At 45.1% G+C, this 21,793-nt stretch overlaps 1 protein-coding gene across 1 annotated transcript in view; it reads right to left on the bottom strand.

Moving 5' to 3' along the window:
• Positions 1-21,793, bottom strand: part of LOC308628340 (uncharacterized protein) — a gene marked incomplete at its 5' end in the record, with an annotated part of 154,999 nt that overhangs the window by 74,392 nt on the left and 58,814 nt on the right. Inside the window, 7 exons of the mRNA XM_081255163.1 lie at positions 2,429-2,609; positions 8,857-9,015; positions 10,211-10,344; positions 10,782-10,937; positions 12,033-12,219; positions 16,987-17,066; positions 17,299-17,458. Coding sequence (XP_081111289.1) covers positions 2,429-2,609; positions 8,857-9,015; positions 10,211-10,344; positions 10,782-10,937; positions 12,033-12,219; positions 16,987-17,066; positions 17,299-17,458 — 1,057 coding nt within the window. The remainder of the gene's footprint in view (positions 1-2,428; positions 2,610-8,856; positions 9,016-10,210; positions 10,345-10,781; positions 10,938-12,032; positions 12,220-16,986; positions 17,067-17,298; positions 17,459-21,793) is intronic.

Genomic DNA, 21,793 nt, shown 5'->3' with positions numbered 1-21,793 from the left:
ATCAGCCCTCACAACAGAACAAAAGGACAAAGAGATAGAACAAAGGAGAGAAAAGAAAGAAAATTAAAGGCTTAGTTTCTGAGGAAAACATCTGACCAACAGGAATTCCAGAACACAGAAGGAAGGAAATTACCAAAGAAACTGTACAAGAAAATTACCAAGACCCAAATGGTGTGTCTCCAAATGGAAAGGGCCTAAGTGCTCAGTACGGTGAATGAAAAGAGATTCACACCAAGGCTCATCATCATAAGATTTAAAGACACTAGGAATAAAGAGAAGCTCCTGGAAGCTTCCAGAGAGTGAGAAAATGGTCACAGACAAAAGATGATGGATCACAAATAGCACCAGACCTCTCAACTGATTCAAATCAACAGTGGAGCAATGTCTTCAAAAATCCCAAAGGAAAATAATTTCCAGCCTAGAATTCTCTATTCAGCCAAATCAAAAAAAGACAATTTAGGGACTTCCCTGGCGGTCCAGTAGTTAGGAGTTTGCCTTCCAATGCAGGGGGTGCAGGTTCCATCCCTGGTCGGGGAGCTAAGATCCCATATACATCGCAGCCAAAAAATCAAAACATAAAACAGAAGCAATATCGTAACAAATTCAATAAAGACTTTAAAAACCGTCCACATCAAAAAAAAAAAAAGAAAAAAGACAGTTTAAACATTCAGGGTTTCAAAATGTTTACATCCTGTTATAGGTTGAATTGTGTCTGTCAAAAAGATATGAAGTCCTAACCCCTGGTACCTCAAAATGTGATCTTATTTGGGAATGGGGTCATTGCAGATAAAATTAGTTAAAATAAGATCATACTGGAGTAGGGGAGACCCTAAATCTGATATGAGTGGTGTCCTTATATGAAGAGAGAAGTTTGGACACAGACACAGACACACACACAGAGCACCATGTGACAACAGAGGCAGAGATTAGAGCAATGTAGCTACAAACCAAGGAACATCAAGCATCAGTGGTCACCACTACAAGTAGGAAGAGGCAGGAAGGATTCTACCCAGGGTCACAGAGAGAAAGTGGCACCTTAATTCCAAAATTCTAGTCTTGAGGACTGTGAGAGAATAAATTTCTGTTGTTTAAAGCCACCCAGTTTGCGGTAATGGGTTAAAGCAGCCCTAGCTAATGAATGTACCTCCCATGCACCCTCTCTCAGGAAGCTACTGGAAGATGCACTCCATCAGAACAAAAGAGTTAACCAAGAAAGAAGATGACATGAGTGCAAGAAGCAGGGGCTGTGACCCAGAGAAGTGGAAGGCAGTCCCAGGATGACAGTGAGGGGATGCCCTAGGACTACAGCTGTGCAACTGGTCTACACTGGAGCAGCAGAACAGAGGCTCCAGGAAGAGGGTCTACAAGAAAAATATGAGAACTGATTGAAGCTGATAAGTAACCTGACGTGTTCAACCATCTGAAGAAGAATTTTGCATTGTTGCTAAAACTTCTGGGAATAATCAGTAGGAGGAAAATAGAAAACTAATCCAACAGGGAAAAAAGGCTATTATAACTCCAGGAAAAACAAAATGTTAGAATCCTAGTATACCATGTGCCTCAGCTGTGAGGGACATTTATCACCACAATGATGTAAACGTCGAATATTAACAAACTATAACTCTATTAGGGGGATGGAGGGAAATAGGCATGTGAAAAGGGCTGGTGTAAGAGTTAAATTTTCTTCCTCTCTAGTAAGAAATATATTGAGAATGCCTATGAAAGAAAAATCAAGAAATAAGTGTGATTATTTTAAAAGATGGAGGGTCTGATGAGAAACAGCAAAAAGAATTTACAGTGCTTGCCATTTTCAGCAAAATTTGGGATTGGAAGATGTGAAGCAGAAAATTACTGTATTTGCTATATCTTTAACTTTTAAAAACTTAAAAATTTTTTCAAGTACACATTACATGAACAGAGAGAATATTATGAGCTCCCATATAACATTCACCCAATCTTCAACAATTACCAAGTCATAGTCTAATTCACTTTTTAAACTATGTATTACTTCAATAAAAATAAAAATTAGTTCAAAAAATTAATTCAAGGATAAAACCATGGTAAATTCATTTTTTAAATGAGAGAAAGAGTGTTCCAGGGAGAAAGAACAGCAAGTGCAAAGGCCCTGAGGTAAGTCTGGGGAGCAGAAGAGAGGCCAGTGGGGCTGCAGGATGATGGGCAATGGGAAAAGTAGGGTGAGATAAGGTTGGAGAAGTAGGCAAGGCCCTGTAACGTAGTGCTCTATGGGTGAGGGTAAGAAATCAGGATGTGATTTTAAGTTTCCTGGGCCGCATGTGAGGTCTGAGTCTTGAATTACCCAGGCAAACAAAAGGGAAGGGTGTTCCAGTTAGCAGGCATGGCTTGAGCAAAGGCCTAGAGGGCAGAAATCTTCACCACTAGCCAAGAACACTCCCTAGATGACACTCACCTTCCCACTTCCACAGGGTGGCCCTGGATGTGTCCTTCCACTGCAAGCCTGCCACAAAGGGCAGCCGCCCATTGTACTGCACCTTCAGGTATGTGCTGCTCTCCACATGGGGCTGGCGGAGGCTCAAGTGGTGCAGCTGCGTATGGTAATCCACCTGCCTCGCGGGCACCTGCAGCACAAACTGGAGGAGACCCACACCCAAGACGCAAATCAGATCATGCTATTCCTGACCTAGAACATTCCATTGGCTCTCCACTGCAACCTGAGATCCCTGGCTACCAGGAATTGCCCCACCCCACCTCAAAAAGAAAGCCTGCACTCGTTAGTCACTCCCCATTGCCTCCTTCCCACAGACCCCGGAAACCTTTAACCTACTTTCTGTCTCTATGAATTTACCTATTCTGGACATTGCTTACAAATAGAATCATACAGTCTGTGGCCTTTGGTGTCTGGCTTCTTGCACTTAGCATGATGCTTTCAAGGTTCATCCATGTTGTAGCAGGTGTCAGAAGTTCATTTTTATTACGGAATAACATTCTATTGTGTGGATAAATCACTTTATCTATTCACCCATTGATGAACATTTGGGTTGTTTCTACTTTGGGGATATTATGAATAATGCTGCTATAAATGTTTTGTGTGGACATAAGTTTTCAATTCTCTTGAGTACCTAGGAGTAGAATTGTTGGGTCATATGGTAACTCTGTGTTTAACATTTTAAGGAAAAACCAAACTCTTTTTCCAGTCACACCATTTTATGATCCCAGGAATATGAGTTCTAATTTCCCTGCATCCTCACCAACACTTGTTATTATTATTTTTTTTCGTTTCAGCTATGCTAGTGGATTTGAAGCAGTACCTCACTGTGGTTTTGATTTGAATTTCCCTACTGACTAATTAGGTTAAGCAACTTTTCATGTACTTATTGGCCACTTGTGTACCTTCTTCAGAGAAATATCTATTCAAATCCTTTGTCTTTTTCTTGTTGAGTTGTAAGAGTTCTTCATATATTCTGGATACAAAAATCCCTTTTCAGACATACGATTTGCAGATGTTTTCTTCCCTTCTGTGGGCTGTTATTTCACTTCCTTGATGGTGTCCTTTGAAGCACAAATGTTTTTAAGTTTGACAAAGACCAAAGTATTTTTGTTATTACTTATACTTTCAGTGTCATATCTCAGAAACCCTTGCCTAATCAAAGGTCATAAAGATTTACTCTTATGTTTTCCTCTAAGAGTTTCATAATTCTTAAATTTACGTCTACAACCTATTTTGAGGGGTTTTTTTTTATATATGGTATGAGGTAAGGGTCCAACTTCACACTCCTACACGTGAATATCCATTGTCCCAGCACCATTTGTTGAAAAGACTATTCTTTCCCCTCTTCAATTATCTTGGCACCCTTGTCGAAAATCAACTAACTGTAAATACAGGGGTTTATTTCTGGATTCCCAAGTCTATTCTGTTGGTCTCTATGTCTATCCTTACACCACTACCATAATACTGTTTTAATTACTGTAGATTTGAAGTAAGTTTTGAAATCGATCAAAGTGAATCCTCTAACTTTGTTCTTCTCTTTCAAGATAGTTGTGTCTACTCTGGGTCCCTTGAAATTCCACATGAATTTTAGGATCAGCTTGTCAATTTTAGCAAAAAGACAACTCGGGTTTTGATAGGAATAGATGGGGACCATTGAATCTGAAGATCAATTTAGGAAGTATTGCCAACGCCACATTAAATATTCCAATCCAAGTACATGGGATGTCTTCCCATTTATTTAGGTTTTCTTGAATTTCTTTCAACAATGTTTTGTAGTTTTGAGAGTATAAGTTTTACATTCTTTTGTTAAATTTATTCCTAAGTATTATTCCTTTTGATGGTAATGTAAATGAAATTGCTTTCTTAATTTCATTTTCAGGTTTTTCATTGCTAGTGTAGAGAAATACAACTAATTTTTGTATATTAATCCTGTATCCTGAAACTTTGATGAACTCATTTATTAGCTCTAATAGATTTTTTGGAGAGTTCATTCGGGTCTTCTATATACAAGATTGTATCATCTGTAAATAGAAAGAGTTTTACTTCTTCCTTTCCAATCTAGATGCCTTTTCGTCAGTTCTTTTTTCTTTTTGGCCTAATCACCCTAGCTAGAACCTCCAGCACAATGTTAAATACAAATGGTGAAAGCAGACATCCTATCTTGTTACTGATCTTAGGGGGAAAGTATTTAGCCTTTTGACATTAAGTATGATATTAGCTGAGGGTTTTTCATAGATGGCCTTTATCAGGTTGAGGAAGTGCCCTTCCATTGTTAGACTGTTGGGTACTTTTATCATGAAAAGGTATGGTGTTGTGCCAGATACTTTTCTGTGTCTATTGAAATGATCATGTGGTTTTTGTTCTTTATTCTATTAATATGATGTATTACCTTGATGGATGTTCAAATGTTAAACCAACCTTGCATTCCTGGGATAAACCCCATTTGGTCATGTTGTATAATCCTTTTTATATATTGCTGAATTCAGTTTGGTAGTATTTTCTTGCGGATTTTGCATCTGTATTTATAAGAGATAATGGTCTTTAGTTTTTCTTTTCTTATGATGTCTTTCTCTGGTTTGAGCATCAGGATAATAATGGCTGCATAGAATGAACTGGGAAGAGTTTTCTCTTGACAGATCATTTAGTCAATTATTTTATAGTAAATTAAGTCTGGTACTATTCAGTCCAGCCAAGTGGCTAAGAGCCTGTGGTTTGAAAGGAGGCAGACTGGACTTTCAAACCCAATTCTGCCACATAGTAAGCTAAGTCTGTTTACACCATTTCTCTTCTGTAAAGTGAGAACAGATAATTCTTGCCTCACAAGGATTAAATGAGATAATACAAACAAAGCCTCTGACAAATGGTCTGGCAATAATTAATGGCTCACCATTGATCACTCTGCCTTTCCCTCTTCTACTCACTGTCAGCTTCTTAAAGATAAAGATTATCTTACTCATACCTGTCTCCCCAGAACCTAGCATGGTGTCTGCCACACTTATGGAGGCTTGCAGAAATGCTGCCACAAACCTCTAATCTCTTCACTAAAACCCTTGGGGCCAGATGTTTTCCAGAAATAAGAAACTTCTTCTGCTTCTGTTGACAGAATCAGGGCATGATCAGAGGTAGGTAAGGTTATCCAAGGACGACTTCAATCAAGAATATGATTCAATAGGGGCTTCCCTGGTGGCGCAGTGGTTAAGAATCTGCCTGCCAATGCAGGAGACATGGGTTTGAGCTCAGGTCCGGGAAGATCCCACATGCCGCGGAGCAACTAAGCCCATGTGCCACAACTACTGAGCCTGCGCTCTAGAGCCCACGAGCCACAACTACTGAAGCCCACATGCCTAGAGTGTGCTCCGCAACAAGAGAAGCCACCGCGATGAGAAGCCCGTGCACCGCAACGAAGAGTCGACCCTGTTCACCGCAACTAGAGAAAGCCCGTGCGCAGCAACGAAGACCCAACGCAGCCAAAAATAAGTAAATAAATAAATTAACAACAACAATAACAACACGGGAAGTTCTCCAAGATCCATTGCTAAAGGACATACAACATGACTCACCAAACAAAACTAAGTGCTTGTGACAGCTCCACAGAGCAAATGTATAGAAAAAGATCTCCTTTCCAGTTCTCCAGATTATAACCATGGTTCTCTCCAGGCAGCTGAGGAGGGGACCAGGAAAAGGGATAGTAACTGTGAAAGGGGATTTTAACCTTACTTTAAATGTTACATTTTTTCACAAGGAGAATTTATTCATGGAGTATTAGTATGATTTAAAATCAACGTAATACTTAGGAATGAAGTTAAGCAGGGAGGCAAAAGACTTGTACACTGAAAACTACAAAACATTGCTGAAAGAAATTAGAGAAGACATAAATAAATGGAAAGACATCTTGTGTTCATGGATTGGAAGACTTAATATTGTTAAGGTTCAATACTACCCAAAGCAATCTACAGATTTAATGCAATCCCTATCAAAATCTCAACGGTATTTTTTTGGTAGAAATAGAAAAGTCCATCTTAAAATTCATATGGAATCTCAAGCGACCCCCAAATAGCCAAAACAATCTTGAAAAAGAAGAACGAAATGGGAGGTCTCACAAAGCTACAGTAATCAGAACAGTATGTTGTGGGCTTCCCTGGTGGCACAGTGGTTGAGAGTCCGCCTGCTGATGCAGGGGACATGGGTTCATGCCCGGGTCCGGGAGGATCCCACGTGCCACGGAGCGGCTGGGCCCGTGAGCCATGGCCGCCGAGCCTGCGCGTCCGGAGCCTGTGCTCCGCAACGGGAGAGGCCACAACAGTGAGAGGCCCGTGTACCGCAAAAAAAAAAAAGAAAAAAAATGTAAAACAGTATGTTGTGACATAAAAGACAGACACATAGACCAATGGAATACAACAGATTGCCCAGAAATAAACTCTCACATTTATGGTTGGGGGAAAGGACTTTTCAACAAATGGTGCTGGAAAAACTGTATATTCAATGCAAAAGAATGAAGTTGGATCCTTATCTTATACCATATACACAGTTTAACTCAAAATGGATCAGAGACCTAAACATGAGAACTAAAACCATAAAACTCTTGGAAGAAAACATGGGATTGAAAAGCTTCGTGACATTGGATTTGGCAATTGATTTATTGAACATGACACCTAAAACACAGGCAACAAAAGTAAAAATAAGCTGAACGACATCAAAATTAAAAATTTTTGTGCAACAAAGGATGCTATTCATAGAGTAAAAAGGCAACCCACGGAATGGGAGAAAATATTTGTAAACTATATATCTTATAAGGCATTAATATCCAGAACATATAAAGAACTACAATTGAACAACCACAACAACAAAATCAAACAACCTGATTCAAAATGGGCTAAGGATGTGAATAGACATTTCTCTAAAGATGATGATTAAACAGCCAATAAGCCCATGAAAAGATGCTCAACGTCATCAATCACTAAGGAAATGCAAATCAAAACTACAAGATCCTCATATGCATTAAAATGGCTACTATTAAAAAACCCCAGAAATTAAGAAGTGTTGGTGAGGATGTAGAGAAACTGGAACCCTTGTGTGATGATGTTAAGATGGTGAAATGGTACAGCTGCTATGGAGAAGAGTATGGCAGTTTCTCAAAAAATTATAAGTCGGATTATGGTATGATCCAGCAATTCCACTTCAGGATATACACCCCAAAGAATGGAAATCAGGGACTCATACAGATATTAGTACACCCATGTTCATAGCAGCACTATTCACACATGTGGAAGCCAAGTGTCCACTGATGAATGAATGGATCAAAAAAACGGGGTCCATCCTACAACGGAATATTATCCAGACGAGGAAGGAAATTCTGACTCATGTTACAATGTGGATAAACCTTGAGGACATTATGCCAAGTGAAATAGGCCAGTCACAAAAAGGCAGATACTATACAATTCCACTTATATGAGTTTACCTAGAGAGGTGAAATTCAGAGAGACAGAAAGTAGATTGGTGGTGGCAGGGCCTGGGGGAGGGAAGGATGGAGAGTTACTGTTTAATGGGTACAGAGTTTCAGTTCTATGAGATGAAAAAGTTCTTGAGATAGACGGTGGTGATGGCCGCACAATATGAATGTGCTTAATGCCGCTGAGCCTAAAAATGGTGAAAATGGTCAACGTCATGTTACGTATATTTTACCACAATTAAACATTTTTAAAAACAGTTAGCGGGGGCTTCCCTGGTGGTGCAGTGGTTGAGAATCTGCCTCCCAATGCAGGGAACACAGGTTCGAGCCCTGGTCTGGGAAGATCCCACATACCACGAAGCAACTAGGCCCGTGAGCCACAACTACTGAGCCTGAGCGTCTGGAGCCTGTGCTCCACAACAAGAGAGGCTGCGATAGTGAGAGGCCCGCGCACCACGATGAAGAGTGGCCCCTGCTTGCCTCAACTAGAGAAAGTCCTCACACAGAAACGAAGACCCAACACAGCCAAAAAAAAAAAAAAAAAAAAAACAATTAGGAAACTCAGAAAGGTAACGTGTGCCTTGTAAGAGCACATACCTGTTCAGGGGCTAAGCACTCAGTTACTCCTGATTTACCAAAAAGAGCTCACCCTCCAGGAAAACCTGCAAGTGAACCGTTTCCAAAATGCATTTTTACGCTGGAAATCTGTATTTCCCAAGCCCCTCTTGCAAACTGCCCCTTGGCAATCCTTGGTACATCAGCAAATGTTTAACTGCCCCAGGGGCGTGGGGGCTGAAGATGCCACAGGTAAGGTCTCTGAGCCTGAGTTATAGATCCTGCGTCCTTGCAACCAAGACCTGCAGGGACAGGCAGCGGGGCTGCCCCGCTGCCATGTGTAAGCTGAGCCCCAGGGACATGGCTCTGCAGAGGCTGGACTCACCTCCATGAAGTAATTGCTCAGGGCTGGGCCCGAGTCATTCTGGAAGGTCTGGCTGATGCGGAGGCGCCTCTTGTTGCGGCTGTCATCCCAGTGCCTCCCATAGCTCGCCTCCAGCTCCCAGTGGAGGTGGCCTGAGCCCTCCTCATGCCGCAGCTGGACCTGGGACACCCCACCAGGGAGACCCCCAAAGAAGCCTTGTGTATGCAGACCTGAGCCTACTCACAGCCACCCGCCCTAAGATGCAGGCTTGCTTATCTGGGGTGACAGCTCTGTAGGAAGTATGGATTTTTTTGCACTGGTGTTGATTTTGTAAAATATTGTATTAGAATACGATTCACCTTCACAGTTTCTGGTGTCCCCTTAAATTCTGGTCCCGAGGTGAAAAACTAACCTGCCCCACGCTGGTCCATGCCCTGATAAGGAGTAGAAAGAACCAGCTGCCATGGGAAGATGACTCCTGATCTGCTTCATATGAACCTAAAATCTCCCCCTCCCCCCACTCTCCCACAGCAGCCTCCGGCTCCCTGGACAGATCCTCTGTGGATCAGGGCTTCCCACCTGTGGGCTCCTGGCAGCCACTGTCTCCTCCTACCTCTGAACCACAGGTCGAGGCAACACAGGCTCATCCATTTATTCACTCACTGAACACGTTTTCCCCCAAGTACCAAGCAGATACTTCGCTGGGCACTAGATAGCCAGGAATGAAGAAGCCAGAAGCCCCCTCCCTTGTGGGGGTAACAGTTCAGGGGGAGAAGCAAACTTGTAACAATTAACAAAGGAACAGTCACTTCTCCCTTTTGCTCACCCCACCAGCCACTCTGATGAACTACCAGTTCTTTAGCTGTTCCAATCACCCTCCAGCCCCAGGACCTTTGCACTTGCTGTTCCCTCTGCCTGTGGCACACTTCCTTGGGAACAGAACTATCTCATATTTTAATTTTCAGCTTAAAATTCATTTCCCCCAAAGAAGCCTTCCCTGCTGCCCTGTCCAAATTAGACTCCCCTGTGCTACACTCTCTCGGCCTCTGCCCTGTTTACCACCCATGGCACTTATGTTTCCCTTGATTTGGTCCATGTCTCTTGCTCTCTACCACACACCCTCCCCCAGCAATGGAATGGCAGAGACCAGGTGCTGCCTTAAGCACAGCTCTCCCCCAGTGCTGGGTATAGAGTAGGTATTTAATAAACACCAACTGAACAGGGGAAAGATGAGGCTGAAGTTCCAATCCCTAATCCATTCCCATTCACGACCTTGAGTAAATACATCTCTCTGAGGATGGGTTGAGGGTGCTCACTCACCACTTCCCTAACCCCGGAGGCTCTCTCCAGACCCCCGCCCAGCCCCGGCACCTACCTTGTGGCTGAATGCTGGGATCTGCGTGCAGTGGAGTTCATGGTCCAGCTCCAGCTTGTAGGTGGCCTCTGAGCCGCTCTCCACCCGCAGCTTCTGCCTGGTGCTGCACTCCTGTGCCAGCTGCTTCGCCTGACCTGTGCAGGGCAACCCCAAAACCCCTGCCTTTCCTCTGCCAGGTAGCCCTCCATCCTCATCCCAAGCAGAGGAGCGTCCAGTACAGCCCAGCTTCAGCCAACCCCCTGGATCTGCCTCACCTAATGTCACTCATTGGAACCTGCCGATGGGGAGGTTTTAAGAGACAGATTTATGTCCCCCCCCAACACCCACACACACACACACACACAAACACACACACACACACACACGTAGTGTTGTTTGTTTTGTTTTTTTAACAAGCAGGCGCTCAGCTCCGTACAAAGCAAATGGAATGACTCACTAGCTAAGGAGCCTCATGGTGAGGCCAAAACACCCGAGGTGACAGTGGCACCTTAGCCCTCGGAGCCACAGCCCCAGGAGACGGTGCAAGTCCGGCCACTCCCCACCTCGCCTGCAGCAGCATGCAGTGCCGTACCCAGGAGGCCATACTTGATCCTCAGGGAGCTGGTCCAGAGGCGGGCCCGCTGCTGCAGCAGGCCTAGGGTGCGCAGCCCCACAAGCCCTGGCACGAAGAGCTCGCCACCCAGGGCCACCACCTGCTGCCCGTCCTCCGCCTTCTTCTCCAGCAGTGCTGCGGGGAGAGCAGGCATGGTGTGGTCATGGCCTGCGCCCCAGAGACTGACACCCTACCCCCAGCACCAGGTGAGGAAAGGAAGTGGGAACCGCCCAGGGGGGTGTCCCGATAGAACCAATGCCTGAGTCTCCGCCAAGGAATACTGACATCAGGGCCACTGACAGTGTTTTGCACTGTCCAGGTGGCAACCCCAAAAGTCACTTTTGTGGGTCCAGACCAAAAGGTTTTAAATAAAGTAGAACAAAACAAAATAGAATGGACCAGAAGATAAATGACAGTGCATCAAGGATCATCAGGTAAATTTCACCTTCTGAAACTTGTTTCTGCTACACTGATATTCAGCCAGATCACACAGGTATAGCCATGCAGGTTAAAATACCAAAAATGCATAGGCCAGGGTTTCCCTGGTGGCGCAGTGGTTGAGAGTCCGCCTGACGATGCAGGGGACACGGCTTCGTGCCCCAGTCCGGGAAGATCGCACATGCTGCGGAGCGGCTGGGCCCGTGAGCCATGGCCGCTGAGCCTGCGCGTCCGGAGCCTGTGCTCCGCAGCGGGAGAGGCCACAGCAGTGAGAGGCCCGTGTACCGCAAAAAAAAAAAAAAAAAAAAAAGCATATGCCAGCTAGTCAACAGCCCTAGCCACTCACATCACTCCCCTGGAATCTCCGAGAACACCCCACAAGCAGCATCGCCAGGAGGGCTCCAAGCCAGCTCCGGCACCAGGGTGGGATCTGGTCAGATTGGTCAGTACCCAGGCCAGGCTGTGTGTTCAAGATACAAACAGCGCTCCATGCAATTTGGGTCAAAATGCGAAATGTGTTTTTTACACATTGTGTAACGTGTAATGTGGGTCAGAATCCAAGCACCCCAAAAGGTGCTGGTTGACGGTTCCTGCAGAGCAGTCGAGCGCATTGGAGGGGCATCTGGGTGACTCAGGCAGAAGCTGCGAGCAGATACAGTGCCTGGATTTTCCCTGGATGGAATGTGAATACTGGGGGATCGGGTGATGGGGACTCCAAATGGGGCACTCCACCCTCCCCTCCCCAAGCCTGGCCATTGAAGACAGGTGGCAGAAAGGGGTCCCTCCTCCTACCTGACACGTGGGCCTGGTCACTCAGCAGGTTGCTCAATGACATGGAGAAGGCCAGCCTGCTGCCTGCCTGCCGGCTGAGGTTCCCGGCAAGGACCACAGGGCTGCCCGATGTCACCAGTTTCACCTCCAGCTGGGCCTCGACCCGCTGAGCCTCATCACCTGCTGCTGGCCACAGGTTGCTCCGGCCCTGGAAAGGCCCCAGCATCCCTTGAGGGGACAGGCTCTGCCAGCAGGCTCCACCCGGACCGCAAGAACCAGGACCGGACAGAGGGCAGGAGACACAGCCTGGTTAATGGGTTTCTAGGCTGATCCTGCTGCAATTTCTTAAGCTTGATATTGTTCAAAATAGGTCATCTCTGTTACAAATTCAGACATAAGTTTGAAGGACCCTTCCTCCCTCTCCCCCCAACCTCAACACCCTGTCCAATCTATCAGGGACTCTGGCCAGCTCTCCCTGCAGAATATTCTGGGACCCGACCACTTCAGTCACTTGCACCACCGCCCCGGCTTGAGCCTGCTCATTGCCACTGCGTTCCTGTGACATTCTTCTCCTGGATCTCCTGGTTCCCACCCTGGTGACCAGGGCAAGCCCTTCCAGACTCATAGGATCATGGCACACCTCTCTTCCTCAGGGTAAAAGCCAAAGTCCTTGCAAAGGCCAATAAGGCCAAGACTTTCTCCGGAAGTCAGCAGTGCAGCCCTGGCCAGACGAAGGCAAAACTGCCCACAGACACCGGGAGGCAGGACACACAGATGGCCCCATACATGCTCTGTGTCTCCATCACTGAGGTTTTCCAGAGCAACTACAGCCCATAGCAATGGCAGCTGTCATCTCTGACGGCCACGCCAACTGTGGACCAATCCTACGGACCTCTCTGCTGCTGCCAGCTGATCTGTTTACCCAAAAGATGTAAAAACGACCTCACTATTTCCAGACTGTCCACTACTTTATACTCTCTTGTAAATCCTGTTTTTGCCTTTGTTCCTTGACCACAGTCACACATCACTCTCTTCTGATTACTCTTTGGCAAACCCTTACACGATCTGGCCTCCCACCTTTCTGTCCCTTCTTCTATTCTACTCCAAGCACATGGGGCCTCAGGCTATGCTTCTAACATTCTGTGCACATTCCTGCCCCAGAACCTTTGCACATGTTGTGCTCTTTACTTGCAATACCCTTCCCCCAGAGAACCACATGGCTCTCTTCCGCACATGCTTTATGTCTTAGCTAAAAGCTATCTTCTCAGTCAGGCTTACCCTGTCAGCCTATTTAAAACTGAAGCCGTGGAACTTCCCTGGTGGTCCAGTGGCTAAGACTCCACACTCCCAATGCAGGGGGCCCGGGTTCAATCTCTAGTCAGGGAACTAGATCCCACATGCCGCAACTAAAGATCCCACGTGCCGCTACTAAAGAAAGATCCCACATGCTGCAACAAAGATCCCGCGTGCTGCAACTAAGACCCAGCGCAGCCAAATAAATTTTTTAAAAATAATAAAAATTTAAAAAAATAAAACTGAAGCCAACCCTCAGACCCTTCTTCTCACATAACTTCAGACCCCTGGATCCAGCTCACTGATTCCCTTTTCCTATAGAGCTTACACTCACCTATCACCACAATTTGCTTATTTATTTGACTGATTATCTCTCCTATGAGAATGTAAGCTCCAAAAGGAGAGAACTTTGTGTGTGTATCTCTTTTGTGTGCTGTCTTCCCCACACATTGTAGGTGCTTGATAAACAGTCGTTGAATAAATTAATAAAGGCAATGAAAAATATAGGTTTCGTTCCCCTTCTTGGTCTCCCAGTCTCCCTCAAGGCAACCACCGTGTCCACTTCTTGGGCATCTTCCAGAGACAGCATGGGCCTATATGTATGTGTGAGTCTGTATGTATGTGTGTATATGTGCGTGTGCACGCACGTGTGTGTACGTGTGCACTCCACCACACACGTGCACGTTCCCTCTCGCTCTGCACAAAAACAGATGCAGGCTCTCCACTCTGCTCTGCTTCTCGCACTTCACGTTGTGTCTTGGAGATGATTTTCTCTGGTTTGTATCAGAAGCTTCTCGGCACTAGCTGTAGGTGTTTTCAAAGTGCAGCCCATGAACAGGATGACTGGAGAATTTCTCATCCAAACCAGGACACTTAACGGTTAAAGAGACCACTAATCCTACTGAGCTGGGTCAATGGTAAACTGGGGCTCTCCAGGTAACCTGGGACTTGGGGATGCTCTATCATTGCACCCAGGGGAGGGGGCACTGAAATCTAACACTTTCCTCCACGCCATCCTTAAACCCCATAAACACTCAGCTGAGTTGAACCCAGCTTTGCTGCTTTGTATTCCTGAGCTCATCTGCCTTAGTTTCCTCATCTCCTATGGGCTTACCGAGAGGACTAAAAGAGGCACCCGGGATCAAAGCCACCCGTGGCCCCCCCGAGAACAGGCTTTGGAAAGTTCCAGAGCGCCAGCTGTTACCATTAATCATGATGGGTCTGAGGCAGCTAGAACTGGAGTTTCTCTAAAGGCCAATGTTTCCAGGCTGCAGACAGCCCTCTGGAGAGCGGCAGGCAGGTCTGCAGGGAGGTGCAGGTAATTAGCACTTATGCGCTTAGTGAACAGGAATTGCTTCGAGGGCTCCCGGGAGCTCTGAAAACAACTCGTAGTCTCAGCCGTCAAGCAGCTGGGGCTTTAGGAGGAAGATGCTCTCCCCTGATACTTGGTCTTCCCACCCGGACAGGAAGCAGATCTAGGAGCTGAGAGTGTGTTTATGTAGCAAAGATTCCAGCCCTGGCTCCAGATTTTCAACCCAGACCTCTCTGAGAAATCACTGGAGACTGAGGACCAGCCTCATGGCCAAAGGGGCCCAGAGGTCCTGCTTGGCAGGAGCGAGTCTACAGCTGCTGTTTTTATCCTTTCTGGAGTCACTGACCTGCTTGAGCATCAGATGGAAGGTCTAAACCCTCTCCCCAGAAGGGGGACAGACACAAAACTTCTGCACAATTGCAGGGGCTTCAATGGACCCACTGAGTCCCATCCAGGTCCTCCTGGTTGAGAACCTTAAAAAGTACCTATAACGGGGGATTCCCTGGTGGCGCAGTGGTTGAGAGTCCGCCTGCCGATGTGGGGGACACGGGTTCGTGCCCCGGTCTGGGAAGATCCCACATGCCGCGGAGCAGCTGGGCCCGTGAGTCATGGCTGCTGAGCCTGCGCGTCCGGAGCCTGTGCTCCGCAACGGGAGAGGCCACAACAGTGAGAGGTCCACGTACCACACACACACACAAAAAAGTACCTATAACGAAGAGAAAAAAGCACACACCTTTGCTCCAGGAATTCCACTGCTAAAAGTTTACCCTGAAGATGGTAGGGTGATTTATAAGACCAAGAACCCGGGAAAAACTCCAGAGCCCTCCACTACAGAAACAGCTAAATAAATTCCATCCCATTGACTATTATGCGGCCATTCAAAATACATGGTAGGGCTTCCCTGGTGGCACAGTGGTTGAGAGTCCGCCTGCCGATGCGGGGGACACGGGTTCGTGCCCCAGTCCGGGAAGATCCCACATGCCGCGGAGTGGCTGGGCCCATGAGCCATGGCCGCTGAGCCTGCGCGTCCGGAGCCTGTGCTCCGCAACAGGAGAGGCCACAACAGTGGGAGGCCTGCGTACCGCAAAAAAAAAAAAAAAAAAAAAAAACATGGTAGACATTCTTTTTAAAATAAAAGATCGGGGGGGAATATATTGATATCTACTTGGGGATTGTGGGCATAGATGATTTCTAAGAGGAGTCACAGAAAATGAACAATGATTGGCTTTGAAGAGAGGTATAAGGGAAAGTTTTTAACTCTGTACCTGTGCTGACCAATAGAACTTTCTACAATGATGGGAAAGTTCTAAAAAGTGGCCAGTGCAGCTGAGAAACCATATCTTTAACTTTCTGTTACTCTGACTCACTTAAATAGTCATGTGTATAGGGGCCATCATACTAGACACTCAGTTCTATGCCCTTCTGTACCTTTTGAACTTGGAATCATTTAAATGTATTACCTATTTTTTTAACTAAATTAAATGGTACCAGTATGTGCTGGTACAAAAAGATGTATTTTTGACTGAAAAAAAAAAAGCAACATGCAAAGGATAAAACAACAACTAAACTCAGAACTGAAAGGTTTTATAAATCTATAGTATTATGGGTTGAACTGTGCTCCCCCTCAAAAAAAGTTGAGGTCCTAACCCCCAGGACCTGTGAATGTGACCTTACTTGGAAAAAGGGACTTTGCAGATGATCCAATGAGGTCATTAGGATGGGCCCTAATCCAGCATGACTGGTAAACTTACAAAAAGAGAAATTTGGATACAGATACCTACAGAAGGCAGACAATGTGGAGATACAGGGAGAAGACAGCCATCTACAAGCCAAGCAACGCCTGAGGCTACTAAAAACTAAGAGAGAAGCATGGACTAGATTCTCCCTCACAGCCCTTAGAAGGAACCAACCCTGCCAACACCTTGATTTTGAACTTCCAGCCTCCAGAACTGCAAGGGAAAATTTTCTATTGTTTAAGCACCCCCAAATTTGGGGCACTTTGTTAAGGCAGCTCTGGGGAACTCATACAGATTTCCTGGTGTGTGCACTGACATTTCTTCTGGAAATATGGGGAGTGGCACTCTTTCACTTACCTTTTTATACCTTTCTCTACTCTGAATTTTTTAAAGCATGCTCCTGTGTTACTAATATTATCTATTTATGACATCAATAGTGGTGAGATTTGAGCTCATTTTTTTCTTTTTCATACTCTTCTGGGTAACAAGAAGTCACAAACGTTATTGGTAGGTGGAAGGAGAAGAACAGCTAAAACACCAAAGGAAGTGGTGATGAGTAAGCAGGGACTGGGGCTTGAAATGCCCAGGGAGGTGGCAGGAGCCAACACCGGTGGGCTGAGGACAGGGAACAAACCTTGATGTAGTAGACATCCCTGTCATCCAGTATCAGTTCCAGGTGACCCATGCAGGCACTTTGCAGAGTGTCGATCTTTCCTGGGAGACAAAACGAGAGTTTAGAGACCAGGGTTCAACATCCTGGATCCGCCCCTGTGTTCACCAGGGGACAGCCTGCTGGTTTCCTAATCTCTGAGCCTGTGGCTCCTCATCCATAAAACAGGGCTATATTTAGTGCCGACCTCAGAAGGTGGCTGAGGAATCCACAGTGAGCGGGCTGCCTCTGGCACATGGCCGAGGGCACAGTGATGGGTAGGAGCACTGTCATTACCGTCCAGCTCAATTTTCTTCTTGGGATGGAGAAGCTTGAGCCGGAACTTCCTCTGGGGCCAGCTGTAGCTGACATCCACCCCGACGTCCCTGGGCACTTCCGACCTGGGCGTGCCCATGAAGATGTGGGCTGAGGCTTCTTGAGGGAGCCAGCCGTCCTTCTGGAAACACAGCAGAGTCCTCAAGATTAAGAACCCATCCAGCCCCACCCCCCACCTTCAAAAACTTGAGTTCTTATGCTCATCCTTGTCCTCGCCAGATAAGAACCCCCAAACCAGGAATTTGGGGATCCGTATCCTGGAGGAGAGTCGTACAGGACAACTCAGGACCACAGGGACAGGATCTCAGTTTGTTCAGCAAACAGCCAGGGAAGGAGGCTTATTGCACACCATCGGCACCCTGCCCAGGTCCCCTCGGACCCCTTGACCAGCTCAGCATGCTCATCTCCCAGCTTCTGTGCACTTTGCTCTTAACCCCTGGCACCTGGGACCTCCAGAGCATTGCCCTCCGGCACAGGAGGGAAAAACATCCCGGCTCCTTAGCCCAGGGATCATGCTGAGGCTGCCACTGCACCTGCCATCACTCCTGCTCAGCTTCTTCCCCTTCCCTATCCTATTTTCTCCACCCTCTTCCTGGGTCCTCCTGGAGTCTTTCCTTCATCCACACTTTTACCCAAATCCTTGGCTCCAGTCTGCTTCTGGGAAAACACAGCCTAAGACACGGGTCCCCTTTAAAAACCTGCATCAGGGACATCCCTGGTGGTGCAGTGGTTAAGAATCTGCCTGCCAATGCAGGGGACACGGGTTTGAGGCCTGGTCCGGGAAGATCCCACATGCCGCGGAGCAATGAAGCCCACGCGCCACAACTACTGAGCCTGCACGCTGGAGCCCGCGAGCCACAACTACTGAGCCCGTGTGCCACAACTACCGAAGCCCACGTGCCTAGAGCCTGTGCTCCACAACAAGAGAAGCCACAATGAGCAGCCGATGTACTGCAAAGAAGACCCAACGTAGCCAAAAATAAATAAAAATTAATTAATTAAAAAAAACAACCCTGCATCATCGTCATTCATTTAGTACCAATAAATGTTGACTACTGTGTGTGAGGTACAGTTGCAGGCATAGGGAATGCAACTGAGTGTTAGACACAAAGTCCCACCCTCTTGGCACCTACATTCTAGAGGGGGAGGCACAGGACCTCCAGACACAGAAGTAGGTAAGACAGCAGCTCACCACCACCAGCTGCTGAGCGCTCTGCTGAAAAACTCAGAGGGTCAGGGGCCCTGACAGGGTCATTGTTCTGGACTGGGTGGTCAGGGAGGGAAGCTGTCTCTGAGGAGGGGGCATTTGATGAGACTTGAAGGAAGCAAGGGAAGGAGTTGAGTGGATGTCTGGGAAAAGACTGTTCCAGGCAGAGGAAACAGACAGTGCAAAGGCCCTGGGGCAGCAATGCACTTGGCATTTAATAAAAAGGAGGTCGGATCATCCAAAATGAAAATAAATAAGGAAACACAAGCTTTAAATGATACATTAAACAAGATGGACTTAATTGATATTTATAGGACATTCCATCCAAAAACAACAGAATACACATTTTTCTCAAGTGCCCATGGAACATTCTCCAGGATAGATCATATCTTGGGTCACAAATCAAGCCTTGGTAAATTTAAGAAAATTGAAATTGTATCAAGTATCTTTTCCGACCACAATGCTATGAGACTAGATATCAATTACAGGGAAAGAGCTGTAAAAAATGCAAACACATAGAGGCTAAACAATACACTACTTAATAACGAAGTGATAACTGAAGAAATCAAAGAGGAAATTAAAAAATACCTAGAAACAAATGACAATGGAGACACGATGACCCAAAACCTATGGGATGCAGCAAAAGCAGTTCTAAGAGGGAAGTTTATAGCAATACAATCCTACCTTAAGAAACAGGAAACATCTCGAATAAACAACCTAACCTTGCACCTAAAGCAATTAGAGAAAGAAGAACAAAAACATCCCAAAGTTAGCAGAAGGAAAGAAATCATAAAAATCAGATCGGAAATAAATGAAAAAGAAATGAAGGAAACGATAGCAAAGATCAATAAAACTAAAAGCTGGTTCTTTGAGAAGATAAACAAAATTGATAAACCATTAGCCAGACTCATCAAGAAAAAAAGGGAGAAGACTCAAATCAATAGAATTAGAAATGAAAAAGGAGAAGTAACAACTGACACTGCAGAAATACAAAAGATCATGAGAGATTACTACAAGCAACTCTATGCCAATAAAATGGACAACCTGGAAGAAATGGACAAATTCTTAGAAATGCACAACCAGCCAAGACTGAATCAGGAAGAAATAGAAAATATGAACAGACCAATCACAAGCACTGAAATTGAAACTGTGATAAAAAATCTTCCAACAAACAAAAGCCCAGGACCAGATGGCTTCACAGGTGAATTCTATCAAGCATTTAGAGAAGAGCTAACACCTATCCTTCTCAAACTCTTCCAAAATATAGCAGAGGGGGGAACACTCCCAAACTCATTCTACAAGGCCACCATCACCTTGATACCAAAACCAGACAAGGATGTCACAAAGAAAGAAAACTACAGGCCAATATCACTGATGAACATAGATGCAAAAATCCTCAACAAAATACTAGCAAACAGAATCCAACAGCACATTAAAAGGATCATACACCATGATCAAGTGGGGTTTATTCCAGGAATGCAAGGATTCTTCAATATACGCAAATCAATCAACGTGATACACCATATTAACAAATTGGAGAAAAACCATATGATCATCTCAATAGATGCAGAGAAAGCTTTCGACAAAATTCAACACCCATTTATGATAAAAACCCTGCAGAAAGTAGGCATAGAGGGAACTTTCCTCAACATAATAAAGGCCATATATGACAAACCCACAGCCAGCATCATCCTCAATGGTGAAAAACTGAAACCATTTCCACTAAGATCAGGAACAAGACAAGGTTGCCCACTCTCACCACTCTTATTCAACATAGTTTTGGAAGTTTTAGCCACAGCAATCAGAGAAGAAAAGGAAATAAAAGGAATCCAAATCGGAAAAGAAGAAGTAAAGCTGTCACTGTTTGCAGATGACATGATACTATACATAGGGAATCCTAAAGATGCTACCAGAAAACTACTAGAGCTAATCAATGAATTTGGTAAAGTAGCAGGATACAAAATTAATGCACAGAAATCTCTGGCATTCCTATATACTAATGATGAAAACTCTGAAAGTGAAATCAAGGAAACACTCCCATTTACCATTGCAACAAAAAGAATAAAATATCTAGGAATAAACCTATCTAAGGAGACAAAAGACCTGTATGCAGAAAATTATAAGACACTGATGAAAAAAAATTAAAGATGATACAAATAGATGGAGAGATGTACCACGTTCTTGGATTGGAAGAATCAACATTGTGAAAATGACTCTACTACCCAAAGCAATCTACAGATTCAATGCAACCCCTATCAAACTACCACTGGCATTTTTCACAGAACTAAAACAAAAAATTTCACAATTTGTATGGAAACACAAAAGACCCCGAATAGCCAAAGCAATCTTGAGAACGAAAAATGGAGCTGGAGGAATCAGGCTCCCTGACTTCAGACTATACTACAAAGCTACAGTAATGAAGACAGTGTGGTACTGGCACAAAAACAGAAAGATAGATCAATGGAACAGGATAGAAAGCCCAGAGATAAACCCACAGACATATGGTCACCTTATCTTTGATAAAGGAGGCAGGAATGTACAGTGGAGAAAGGACAGCCTCTTCAATAAGTGGTGCTGGGAAAACTGGACAGGGACATGTAAAAGTATGAGATTAGATCACTCCCTAACACCATACACAAAAATAAGCTCAAAATGGATTAAAGACCTAAATGTAAGGCCAGACACTATCAAACTCTTAGAGGAAAACATAGGCAGAACACTCTATGACATAAATCACAGCAAGATCCTTTTTGACCCACCTCCTAGAGACATGGAAATAAAGACCAAAATAAACACATGGGACCTAATGAAACTTAAAAGCTTTTGCACAGCAAAGGAAACCATAAACAAGACCAAAAGACAACCCTCAGAATGGGAGAAAATATTTGCAAATGAAGCAACTGACAAAGGATTAATCTCCAAAATTTATAAGCAGCTCAGGCAGCTCAAAAACAAAAAAACAAACAACCCAATCCAAAAATGGGCAGAAGACCTAAATAGACATTCCTCCACAGAAGATATACAGACTGCCAACAAACACATGAAAGGATGCTCAACGTCTTTACTCATTAGAGAAATGCAAATCAAAACTACAATGAGATATCATCTCACACCAGTCAGAATGGCCGTCATCAAAAAATCTAGAAACAATAAATGCTGGAGAGGGTGTGGAAAAAAGGGAACACTCTTGCACTGCTGGTGGGAATGTGAATTGGTACAGCCACTATGGAGAACGGTATGGAGGTTCCT

This window comes from Mesoplodon bidens (assembly GCF_964165515.1).
Source record: "Mesoplodon bidens genome assembly, chromosome: 15".
Lineage (NCBI taxonomy): Eukaryota > Metazoa > Chordata > Mammalia > Artiodactyla > Ziphiidae > Mesoplodon > Mesoplodon bidens.
This window is presented reverse-complemented; position numbering and strand designations above follow the sequence as displayed.